General features: G+C 40.1%; 1 protein-coding gene across 1 annotated transcript; it reads right to left on the bottom strand.

Moving 5' to 3' along the window:
• Positions 1-1,671: 1,671 nt before the first annotated feature.
• Positions 1,672-11,611, bottom strand: rnf11b (ring finger protein 11b). The gene is made up of 3 exons (XM_072439035.1): positions 11,439-11,611; positions 3,205-3,374; positions 1,672-2,918 (listed from the first exon to the last, which is right to left on the bottom strand). Exons 1-3 carry the CDS (start codon positions 11,559-11,561, stop codon positions 2,747-2,749), a joined length of 465 nt encoding a protein of 154 aa, XP_072295136.1. The 5' UTR covers positions 11,562-11,611; the 3' UTR covers positions 1,672-2,746.
• Between the last annotated feature and the right edge of the window lie 1,225 nt (positions 11,612-12,836).

The raw sequence follows: 12,836 nt of genomic DNA, 5'->3' as shown, positions 1-12,836 counted from the left end.
GGCTGGATTATTTATTAAGTTTGTTGCACATCTGTTCAGGTGTTCACCGTTTGAGGTCTCAGGACATTTTTATCTTACAATACCATCATATCAACACAGACAGGAAAAAAAGGCTTTCAACAACTTTTCGCCCTTCCTGTGGAACAAAACACAAAGACTTTTTTAAATAAATAATTGTATGCCTTTTAATGATTTTAAGAACTGATCAAGGACTACCCGCAGTACCTGTAAAATATACACTCTCATATTGTATGTATAAATGTGTTTTTATGTATCAGTTAATTTTATTGAATGTTTTATTAGTGTTTTAGTATTTTGTGTTTGTTTTTTGTCAATTTTGTGTTTTGTTTTAACGGGGTACCCATGAAAAATATAACTTTTCTCATCGGGAATTCTTTGTTTAAACAAATAAAATGAATGAATGTGTTTGGACAGGCCCGTGGAGGCCCGTAGACAGGCCCGTGGATAGCTGTGCCAGTTCGCATCGTGTTTAGCTACGCCTCGTTCGTCTGGATGCTCGACTAAAGTGTCCAATGGGACCGTAAAAAACGCCCATTAACCTCGTGCAGACCAATAAGGTTTAGGCCGGAAACTCTAACGTGGCTCGACACCGACGGGATCAGTGCAGCGCTTCCTTATCCCAAATGCGCCTATTATTTCAGACAGCTTCTTCTGCAATCAAGACAGATTCAAAATCGCCCAGCTTACTTTAGTGCTGTATTATTTTGTAAAATAAAGAATAGAATACCGTAGGCTTGCCAACAATGACAATAATACCAAATCATTAGGTGTTTTGTATATATTTACCATGTGTGTGTATTCAATAAAAATCTATTAACAGATACTTTTTTGCTGCAATATTGATTTATTTTTTGTCTTTTGTACATACATGTATACCATATTTACACTTAAAGTTAAACAAGCATTCAAAACACACAACTCATTCAATCAGTCTGACAAAAACTCTTCTGAAATTTTGACATAAATAAAATATCTATAGGGGCACATTCAAATTAAGTTCTTGAGAATATCAAGTTAATCTGTGTCTTGATTATTGATATTTACAAAGAAAGCTGCATCCAAAATGGATTAAATTATAGTGGAAATAAATTATTTTACAACAGTCTAATTTGTACTACCCGTGATTGAGATTATGGCAGCTTTTATTCGGTTGCACTTCCAAGTAACATAAGGCCAAGGGATTCCCAGGGATGGAGAAAAGGGAAAATCAGCTGATGAAGCCGAGTATTGTGCAAAAAGCGAAGGTGTCGACAGCCAACTCAATCACGCAAAACAATACAGAAAACTCACAATAGTAAACGTTTTCTAAAGGTCACGCCCACTGCAGAGCACTCATGGCATGATTACATGTACCACTTCTGCATATTTCATACTTACCAAAGAGCCTAAGTGGACTGGCAGAAGAAATATGGTATAAGACAATTATACGTTGTGCTTTTGTTGTAAACTGGACAATAAGGAACAGCAAATTTGAAGAGAATCTATAAAATGGATTAAAAAAAACAATCTGACCTAACCTTCAGAGCAATTGTTAGTAATGTTGCTTGTTCCAATATTTGTAACATGACAATTAAAAACAAAGACTATGTAAAAGCAAATGTATCAAAAGAAAGGAAATTGTAGTTTAGTTGCAATTTTTTTTTTCTTCTAAATTATTCCCAATTTTGCTTCCACTAATAACAATTCTACATTATGATATTGCATAGAAAATAAAATGCATAAAAACACAAAGCCCAATGAATTTCGCTGTAAGAGTTTTCATCACAAAATAATAATGCATATCGAGGGAGACAAAAGATACAAGGCAGATTGCCTCCCACATCTCATTTCACTGAGGGTAATTAAAAAGGCCTTTCTGCACTAGGCTGATTTTGTTTCTTTATATCATAGCAGCTGTTTGTTGGCCTTGCAAAATAAATATTTTTTCCTCTCCAAAAGTGTAGTTTACAGCATGAATGGTTTTAGTCAGAGCACCTCTGGAAAAGAAACACATAGTAAATACATACACACAGTATATAAATGCATGTACATTGTTGTGTTTTTTGTTTCCGTTTTTAAAGTGCTTTTACCACTTCAGTACCGCACCATATTATTGACTAAAGCACACGGTCATCTGCCTCTATATTTGTGTTGCTGGTAAACAAAAGAAAGCCCTTATGCCAATTTACAGATACAAACCAAATATTTCACAAATCAACAAATCATAAAACCACAAGAGGCAGTTAATTTGCTGCTGACACAAGGTTTTGTCATGTCATGCCACGCGTGATCTTCCTGAACGCAGGCTGAGGCACTCAAGCCGGGCCTCCGTGCACGTCGTATAACAAGCAACTGTAAAACCAGGTAGGCTTCAACTGAACCAGAGATCAAGTTGTTTTATAAATAATTAAATACTACAAAATACTGTGCTAATGTGTGTGATTGTGTGGTTGTAAAGTATTTGCTCAAAACAAGTAGATTAAAACTGTATTTTTAGCTCCATCTGTCAGATCCCTCTGACTCAAAGTTTAATATCAAATCCTGATGAAGTCCTGTCCAGCAGGTCAACAAAAGAACAAGTCCACATACACAATCACCATCACAAATAAGCACCTTCAAATTAGATCTACTTTGAAATGTCCACTCCACAGCTAACAGATCCACATGATGTTGCGAGTTTTGTTTAATGGTGTGTCCTGACAGCCACAGGCACAGTAAATGCTGGTACATCGTGTGCCCATGTGGGTCAGTTGGTCTCATAAGAGGACAGCAGCGCGGCGTCCACAGGCTCCATGCAGGAGGGACAGGTGAAAGACCTCATCAGCCAGTCATCTATACAGTCCATGTGGTAAATATGCATGCAGGGCAGGAACCGAATTGGGTCTCCATACTCAAAGTCCATCATACATATCACACACCTGCACAGAAAAGACACTCATTAGACAAATAATGCTTAAAATACATTGTTTTTAAACTTATTGTTCAAACTCTCTTAAAGGTCCTATAATCTGCATTATTCAGGTGTTTTCAACACCTCTCTCGTTAGTTTATAAAGTCAAATAATGACTGTGTACTGAATTCTGCAGTTTGTATCAAGATAAGAATAAATGATCTGAAATTTAAATAGCATGTTATTGCTGGGAAACTGTCCTGGATCTTAATACAGACACAGTGAGACAGAAATGGAACAGGCATCATACTCACTCTCGAATCTTTTTCTCAGAACCATCCCTTCCCGGGTCATACACGCCTTTTGGAAGGTGCTGGATGAGGCCAATGCGCTGGGCAATGCGAACCTGCTCCTCTTCGGTCAGTTGTGTGGCCAGTCGAGCTTGGCTGGGTGTTGGGTGATACACAGGAACGTGGATCTGCTCCTGTAGAATAGGAACACATTCAATAAGAACTAAGAAACATGTTGGAGTGCATTGAAAAGTCAAAACATACAATATACAGCTTCGGAATTGGTCATCAGTTTGTGGCATTTCCACATTGACAACTATTTTTAACATTTAACAAACAAGACTGTATAGTACTTTCAAAATATACAAAATCATTATTTCAAGTAAAAAATATAAATAAAAACTGATCGTTGTAAGTCAATAACAAGGAGGTGTTTGAAACCGAAACTAAAACCACTTGACTTTTTTTCCTTTTTAAAAAGAAACCAAAATTACCAAAGTGACTAAGAATGTTTCAATATTAAATCTGAATGACTCAAGCATATTGGGCACAGATACAATATTACCATATGGTGTCACACTTAAAACACTGCCTCTGTAGTGCTGTAATTGGAGAGTATATACTTCCTTCCTTTTTCTTTTTTTTTTTTTTTAGCAATAGACTTTCTTATAGACCTCTACTGTAAAAAAATGTTTGGCAAGTTCGGCCTGGGATTCATCATATCTCATTGAATTTTCAGTTAGCCTAATGTTAAACCAATGGAAGTTTTAAGATGCTTAATACTACACATGGCGTTAAGTCAAAAGTATTCTGACACTTAAGAGTATTAACCAGTGACTCAGCATTTTTTTGTTCCACTGTGCTTCCGTTAACTTTTTTTTTTTTTTTTTGGCCCAGGCTTTAGTAGACAGGACAGTGGAGTGTGAAATGGGGATGAGAAAGAAGGGAGGACATGCAGTAAATTGTGAGAGCCAGGATTCAAACTCATGCTACTGTGACTGACTACACGGGGAGCCTGGCATGTGTGCTGCCACCTTAACCACTTTACGTTTTCATAATCATTAATAACAGTAGCTCTATTATTCTGACTACCTTTGAGCCTAGAAACCTTGGTTTCGTTTGATATTTACATTTGAACCATTTGTTCCTTAATACAGTATTTCCCGCAATATAAGGCGCACTTAAAAGCCTTTAACGTCCTCAAAAACTGTCCGTGCGCTTAATAGTTCGGTGCGCTTAATATATGGTTTATTTTTGGTTGTGCTTACTGACCTCGAAGAGATTTTATGTGGTACACGGTGTATAAAGAAGATTTGGGACACGAGAGACACAGATGCTCGTCCAGAAGCACGTTTACGGTACTCCGGAACAGGAAGTCCCAACAACATGAATGCAAAGCATTCTGGGAGCAGTAGTCCACCACTACACACGGCGCTCTGTAAACTACATTATACTCAGGAACAAGGCAGACACCTAAAGGACCCCAAGAATCTTGGACTAAGATGGCTTCTGCCAAGGGACCATGGATCTATTATATTATCACAAGAAACACGCTTCCGCAGACTTTAAACTCTGAGCTAAAGTATCAGTCAACTGTGGTTAGAGCTTTCACGAAGGCCGGAATCATCGCTGAACTGCCCCTGACTCGGACATGGATCCGGGGATTGCTGCATCCAGCCCAACGTTTTTAAACTCGGACACTGAAAATGAAGAATTTGTGGACGAGCAATGAACTGAAAAGTGAGTGTACTGCGTTGTATTTTACGTGTTTAGAAGTGATCTTAACTGAAAATTGATGGGAATACGCTAACGTGATTTTTAGTGGTAGCAGAGTGTGTTTTGATGTTGAACAATGTTGATCTGAATGAGTTGAACGTGTTTAATAAAGGTCAACTGACTGACTTATTTGTCTGTTTTGTTTAGCTTAATGGGCTTTATAGTCTGGTGCGCTTTATAATCGCCTTTTCGTGCGCAAAATACGATACTGTAAAGCAACTGTGCAGCTAACAAAGCCTTGGATCAGCAGAATTGCTACAGCCCTGACTGCAAGCCCTGCCAGTGCCTGTGTACAGAGGGAAATAACAGATACACAGGACCTCAATGTTTGCAATTGTGAACTGTGCCATGGTCAGCAGTGCAATTGTCAACATGTCTCCTTTTTCCCCACCATGCATAGCTCTACAGCTGGGCAGCAAGTGCACTTTTCTGGAATCACAGTAACCACAGGCCAGGACAAACATGAGACAGACGTAATTAAATCCTTGTACATGTGGACAGACAGTGTATGGGCAGGAGGCCAGGTCTTCTTGTACAGCACCACAGTAACAGTGTGTCAAGAATGATGTAGACAGCAGAGCCAGACTTTGCAGCAGACAAATCTAGAGCGGGTAGAAAGTGACAATTGTAGGGAGTGGACACTTTCATTCGTTAAGGGTTTCCCATGACAGAGACATAGTTATAGTCCTAAGCCACACAAATGTTTAGACGCATGAACACACATGTTTGACATCAAATTCACTTAGTTTCCCTTCACTCAAATGTTCACACCACCATAAATACTCTGGTGTACACTTACTCCGGTCCGGGTGCGGTTCGGGGCCTGCACTGGTAGGTTACTTGCAGATTGCATGTTACACCAAATCCGGTCCACCGAGAGCTATTTTTGACGAGCGTTGTGCAAATTCACATGGTTTCACACAAAAACACCCGTCTAATGATGTAAGCCGCATCACTGCTGCGGTGTCCGGCATAGATGACCTTCTTGTGGGTTCTTTCCATGGACTGCGACCTCAGTACTCAGCACTCTGTAACGGTGCGCATTAATTATAGGTAGTCTTGCGACCTCTGCGGGTCCCGAACTGCACCCAGACCAGAGTTAGTCCACACCAGGCGTTACAGAGCCTGAAATTTTAGCCCAGTCCATGATCCAGCACAGTAACAAAATCGCCAGACACAATCAGGAGAGCAACCAAAATAGTGATGGAATCTGCAGGAATAAAGGACATCTCCCATATTTGGGTGGTGAAATTATCAAATTATATTGTTTTGCAGACAAGCACAATATATTTTGGTCAAAAGATCAGGATTTTCATTTACTTTTAATGATCCTATACCGTACGAATGAAAATTGGAAATGTGCATTCCCGATTGTTATACTGAGTAATGTTGCACCCATAATCTCTTTTCGCAGCCACTGTCTCTTTTCAGACATGAAACTATTTAAATGCACCAGAAGCCTTTCCTGAAGGAGCAGACAGACACAGCTCCAGAAGCCAGCCCCCTGTGATTCACCACTGGCTGTAAATTCCTGGGAAAACGGTCTGATGAAAATACACGTTTTAAAGCGGACTCTATGCTGGAGGGTGCGTTTGGGCTAAGTTTGATGCTTGTTGTAGTATCATCTTTGAAATAATGCAAACAAATTGGAGAGCGAAAGTAACCTTGTTTTGACGGATGATGAGGGAAAATGTGTACATCTCAGGGGACGACCACAAAATCACAAGTCTAGAGGGAATTCTGCTGGAAAAAATGTGTCACGACTTTTCACCACCCACACCCAGTTAAAGTGGCCATTATTCACAAGGTAACGCTAACTGTTGGAGGCAAACCACTATCATCTGTTTTGGGACTGTCCTGTTGCTTAAAAATATTGGATTTTAACTTAATAATTAACAAGGCCTGCAGACATTGCCATCCCACTGAACTTTGAACACCCCCTTAGATTATTGGCAGCAGGAAAACATACCAAATTAGTGGATGACACAAAACCTCGTCAACGATCAATGACTGGTCTGACTGACAAGACTTTTTTTTTTCTCTCAATTTGTAAATTGACAAATTTGACTGACTTTTGACCAAATGGGACTTTTATTCCAATTTACTTGTGTTTAATTCTTTTGTTGTTTAGTTGAGGTCTATTTGGATTTTGAAATTGCTCTCTGGTCGTTTTCTGTTTCCTTTGTGTTTTATGTTTTAAAAAATAGACCCAAAACAAAAAACAAAAAAATGCAATTAAGTTGAAAGTGATGAGGTGCCTATTGTCCGATACTCTGTTTTAGACTATTCAAAGTACCGAGGAGATCAATGCCAGAAACTATTGAATAGGTCCTTTCTTACTTGAAATAATCAAAGCACACAATCATAAAATGTACAAGCAGTAATATTTCTTGCCTTACTAGGCAAATTTAAGAGAGAGAGAGGAGAGTGGACCTTTGGACACAACAAAGAGGATTAAAGTCAAGCCATAAAGTACAGGGTCAGTGCGTTTCAGCCTGTTGATCCAGTACACAGCTGAGCTCTTGTATAAGAATAACAAATGACTGAGGTAAAACAAACAAAAACTAAGCAGAAAGTTATGTAGAACATTTCAATTTAGTAAAAGCATGTTTTAAATTTAACCGCCAGTCAACCATTTAATATTTCCCAAAACAATATAATTGGCAATATATATCAGTTACCAAATTTATAACATTTTCCACTAGCCAGATTTTTCAGAGGGCTATGGTCCGGGAGCCGGACTACAAAATTACACCAGAATGATAGGTTCCCTGTCTATTGGGCGCCGCCATACTACGTAATCCTTCATCTGATTTTATTAGTTAAAATAGGGCTTCCAGCCTCCAGAGACAATAAGTTCTACACAGACTAAAAGCTATTTTTGGTCTGCCAGGAGAATCGGAGGAAGGAAGCGTCTGGGGAGAGGGAGGAAGCATCCGGGGAGAGGGAGAAGCGTCCGGGGAGAGGGAGGAAGCGTCCGGGGAGAGGGGAGGAAGCGTCCGGAGAGAGGGAGGAAGCGTCCGGAGAGAGGGAGGAAGCGTCCGGGGAGAGGGAGGAAGCGTCCGGGGAGAGGGAGGAAGCGTCCGGGGAGAGGGAGGAAGCGTCCGGAGAGAGGGAGGAAGCGTCCGGAGAGAGGGAGGAAGCGTCCGGAGAGAGGGAGGAAGCGTCCGGTTGACTTGTTGCTCACATGAACATAGGACATTTGAGACAAATCAATCTACTTTATAGCATGTTTTAGAGAGACTTTTCCCAGAGTTACTGCTGTACAGGAAGTGCAATTACAATGGAAGTGGGTGGAAAAGTGGAAAAAGTGGGCGGGCGGAATAACGTCAAAAACTTCCACAAACAATTAGGGATGTAACAATATTAGAGATATCCCAAAAGCCAAATTGCTGCAATATTGTTGTCGTCTGCTCTCGGCAAAAAAAATACTAGGTCTGAGTTTGCTTCAGCGGAAAAAACAAAGATGATCAGAATCAGAATCAGAAAAGGTTTATTGCCATTGCCAACAGAATGAACAGAATTCACAAACATAGGAACTTGCTTTGGTGATGCGGTGCAACATAAAACAATGAACAAAGATAAAACAACCTATGAAAAATCAAAAAGATGACAACAAATCCCATTATTTGGCTTGGTTTCGCCAAGACAACTAGTGCAAAAGGAGGAAAGAAGATGACAAACAGAAGCTCTGCTGACCAACAGCGTGGTACTCATGGATCTATTAAATACCTGGGAAATACAAACTCCATGAGGACTTGTTTGACAACATGGCACTCAGGGCTAAGAAAACTGCCGCAGCACTGAGCAATTACCGGCCCATCTCTAATCTGGCTATTGGACCTCCAGTCTCTCACTCTAAAACCTACAAATCAAGTTAGAAATCTGGGATGATAATAAGATAAGCCTTTATTTGTCCACACAATAGGGAAATTTCGGTGTTGCAACGCAACTAGATACAGGAGTAAAAGAACAGATAAATTATAGGAAGCTTTTAAAAAAATACTCTTAATAGAAACACTCTTATAAACAAAAATCATATCAATCATAGAACGCACCTACTGCACAGCCTCATTCTGGCTCGTCCCCAGGAGAGCAGCACGTTTCCCTGTGTCTAAGCGTATGGATATATTATAATTTAGTTCCCTCAGTGTACAGGACAAAATGAAGACAGAGAAAGACAGTTTGAGCTGGCGGAAATCTACGGAGACGAGAGATGCGATGCGATCTGTCGCGCTAATGAACAAATGCACGTCTAGCCACGAGGCTTTTCTCTGCTTCCGCACGGGGTGAGTGCGCACTTCCGCTTAAGTTCTCAAATCGGCGAAACATTTTCCATTACGCCTTTAAATCAATAATATAAGCAACGTTTTACCATTTAAAAGGTATAGTGTCTGAAACAGACTTGGAGACTTATCCATGCGTTTGTCTCCACTACTGTAACGGCCTGCTCACTGGCCTGTCCAAACGAGCTGGAAAATAGCTGCAGTACATCCAGAACGCTGCTCCTCAAGTCCTGACTAGAACCAGGAAGTACAATCACATTAGTCCTGTGCTCAGGTCTCTGCACTGGCCCCTGTGGCTCAGAGAATAGACTTTAAAGCAGCTTTGCTTGTGTACAAGTCTCTCCATGGCCTAGCACCAAAGTACATCTCGGACATGTTAGTTCCATATGAACCATCTCAGACTGAGGACCTCAGGGACCGTCCTCCTGCTGGTGCCCAGAGTTCACAAAGAGACTAAACATGGGGAATCTGCGTTTCAGTTTTATGCAGCTACAAACTTGAACAGTCTTCCTGAAGATGTAAGACAGGCGTCTACTCTGGCATTGTTCAAATCCAGACTAAAAACTATTTTGTTTATGAGAATCAGAAAGGGGGGTTTATTGCCATTGTTAATGAACAGAATTCACAAACATAGGTCGGTGCAACATAAAACAGTGAACAATTAATAAGTCAAAAGAGAAACAATTTAAATCTACTATGGGATAAAAATAACAATAAGATAAGAATACAAAATATTTTATTTGTACTCGCATGTCTTTTTGTTTTAACATATGTTCATATTGTGTGAAGCACTTTGAATTGCCCTGCTCCACAAATAAACTTGCCTTGGCCCTACACAGTATCATGCATGTTTTTGGCATTCATGTTCATGTTTCCCTCACCTCCAGAGTCACCTTCTCTGTATATCAAGTGTAAAAACGATGTATATTTGATTACTATTGGATAAAATTAGCCTATGGGTGTTTGAATTTTGACATGCCTAATGCAAAGGTGCACATGTTCCGGGACGAGACACGTTTCATAACCTAACCCGTGGGACGATCCGCACATGCACAGCTGTCTGACCTACTGTGCACTCGGAACACACAGTCCTTATGTTACATTTACACCCAGTCATCAATGAAGCTGTTATTTACTGTGTCTGCCCCATCACACGTTTGTGCTTTGACAGAGCAGTGTTTCAGATGATCCGGAGATTTCTGGCCTACCATCAACATCGGTGGAGCTGCTGCAAAGCAGCGCAGGGTGTTGCGTTTTGCAGCGAATGCGACGCAAAATAAACTAAATTATATATTTTTTATTATAGGAAACTGGGCCGCAGGCAGCCTATTGGAAAGTCAGGATATAGGGGGTACGCAGAGGGCAAGACAACTCGTAGAGTAAGCGTTGAGCCTCAGAGGGTACTCAAGACAAAAGGTTTTGGGAGCCACTGATATAGGCTACAATTAGTCTGCTTTAAAGGAAACCCCTAAATAGAACTAAATAAATAATTGATTTCACAGTTCACACCGGTTTAGCGCTGCAATGAGTAGTTGGAATAATCGTGAATAGTCCACTATTAATTATAATAATTTCATAATTGTAATTCATTATACAGAATATAAAACACATGCATTGTGTGAGAAGGATTGAATTTATGTAAAAGTTTGATCAAAAATACATTTTCACACAGATAATGGTTAAAAGGGATGTCACTAAGTTGATTACTCAATGATACTTTTTTCGATTAATCGACAGGACATGATTTTTTCAATCGTAAATTAAGCTTTTCTAAACAGTTAATCAAATAATGTTCAAACTATGGGAGGAAAGGCTTCTAGATATTCTTTTTTAGCTGTACAGCGAGACCTTTTCAAAATATTATCAACTGAATAAAAGTTGAAATATGTAATTGTTAATTATTTTTGGAAAATGTGTTTCAATAATGTATTACGTCTTTGTTTCACAGTCTTTTTGGTCCAGACTACTTCTTTATTATTATTATTATTATAGTCGACTAAAGACCAAAATCCTGCATGAAATGAAGTTCGTCCTTTATTTGGTTAAATAATAATCTTACTTACTTACAACGAAAACCCGTAAACATTACAACTGTCATAACTAGTCGACTAATCGGGGGGGAAATCGCAGACTAGTCGAGCACTAAAACACTGGCTGTGTTGTGGACCGTGGTCAGACACTCTGCGGCGGGTTCACCTCATAAGGGGGCGGCGGCTCCTGGTCTGTGTCGGCCCCGTCCCCGAAGCTGGCCCGGTCCGACTGAGAATCGTGCAGCAAAGAGATGTCATCGGAGGTGGGAGATTTCAGACAGTTTCCCATCTCCTTCCTCGGCCGCGAAACGATGCTCCCTCGGCCGTGTCGCTCGTACAGACGCTACTCTGCGGGTCACGGGCCACTTCAAGCGAAACGAGACGAGATGTCCATCCGCGGCCGTCGACAAAACCCTCCTCCTCGGCCCGAAGACGAAAGCCGCTCAGTACAACAACATCCTCCACAAGCAGCTAGCAACACAAAGACCTAGCTTAGTGCTAACGCTGCGAGTATCGACAACAAGTGACGAGGTTATCGGGAATAAAACAATGAAACTGAAGAGCTGGAGGACAGAAGAGCGATGATGATGAGCCTCGGGTGGAGTGACAAAGCTCGGGCAGGTTTAGCTCGGGCTTTTGCAGCCTCTCCCCGCTGCAGTCAGGGACTTTCCAGTGTGCAGCTGTGAGCTACCACAAAGGTGGCGATGTAGCGACACGGAGACCCGCCCCGCCACAACAGGGACCAATCAGCGCCTGCAAAATCAAGGAAGTGCTTGTTCTCAGCCAATCACATTCCCGCTGACGTTTTGTTTGCTAAAAACGTAAACACACAGAGAAAGCTATTAAAATTAAGCTTTGCTCTTGCACTTTTCCTTACGTGCCAATTCCGTGAAAAGGGTACAGTGCAGTTATGTGCCTCATTCAATTCGATTTGAATTAATCTATGTTGTACTTAGTGTTCAATGAACAAAAGGACACAATCGTCAATATAATACAACAATGGACACCTATTGCTTGACATTGGTTTGTATTCTTTTCGTATTATACTTCTTAAACGGATTATAAACACATACCAGTGCATAAGTTTTCATGTTTGTATTTTTTTTTTAAAGTTTGGTGGAATAGTTCCTGTATTTATCATCGTTTTACATCAGTCAAGTTGCTGTTTGTGAAGAAAATTTGAAAAAATAAAAGGATTACAGGAAGAAATGTTGAGTTCAACAGAATCCCTTTGTGTCATCAATAATGAACATTATATCGAAATTACAGGGACAATTTACACACAACAGACACATTCTGACAGTTTTAAACAAAAAAATACCCAAATAAGTGTGTTTTTATCAGATATTAATTGTCAAATCATATCTATTGTGTCATGGATATGTTAGTATGGTTGCTAGGTTGAACTGGAAAAATAGGCAAATCTTTGGTAAAATTTTAATCTTCACTTTTTAGTTTAAGTGAAAAGTGTAATCTAACCTGCATGCCATTCTGCTCATTGGGAGAACACAGTAAATATACAGAGCACAAACCATTAGCATCTAGAATGCCACTATATTTAACT

This window comes from Eucyclogobius newberryi, unplaced genomic scaffold (assembly GCF_026437365.1).
Source record: "Eucyclogobius newberryi isolate DKJ021-1_F unplaced genomic scaffold, fEucNew1.0.hap1 SCAF_9, whole genome shotgun sequence".
Lineage (NCBI taxonomy): Eukaryota > Metazoa > Chordata > Actinopteri > Gobiiformes > Gobiidae > Eucyclogobius > Eucyclogobius newberryi.
This window is presented reverse-complemented; position numbering and strand designations above follow the sequence as displayed.

Excerpts from the sequence above, each read along its gene's own strand:
- rnf11b (XM_072439035.1), bottom strand. The coding sequence starts at position 11,561 with ATGGGAAACTGTCTGAAATCTCCCACCTCCGATGACATCTCTTTGCTG. Across the intron at positions 3,375-11,438 it reads AGCCGCCGCCCCCTTATGAG|GAGCAGATCCACGTTCCTGT; the intron begins GTGAACCCGCCG and ends CCTATTCTACAG. Across the intron at positions 2,919-3,204 it reads TCTGAGAAAAAGATTCGAGA|GTGTGTGATATGTATGATGG; the intron begins GTGAGTATGATG and ends TTTTCTGTGCAG.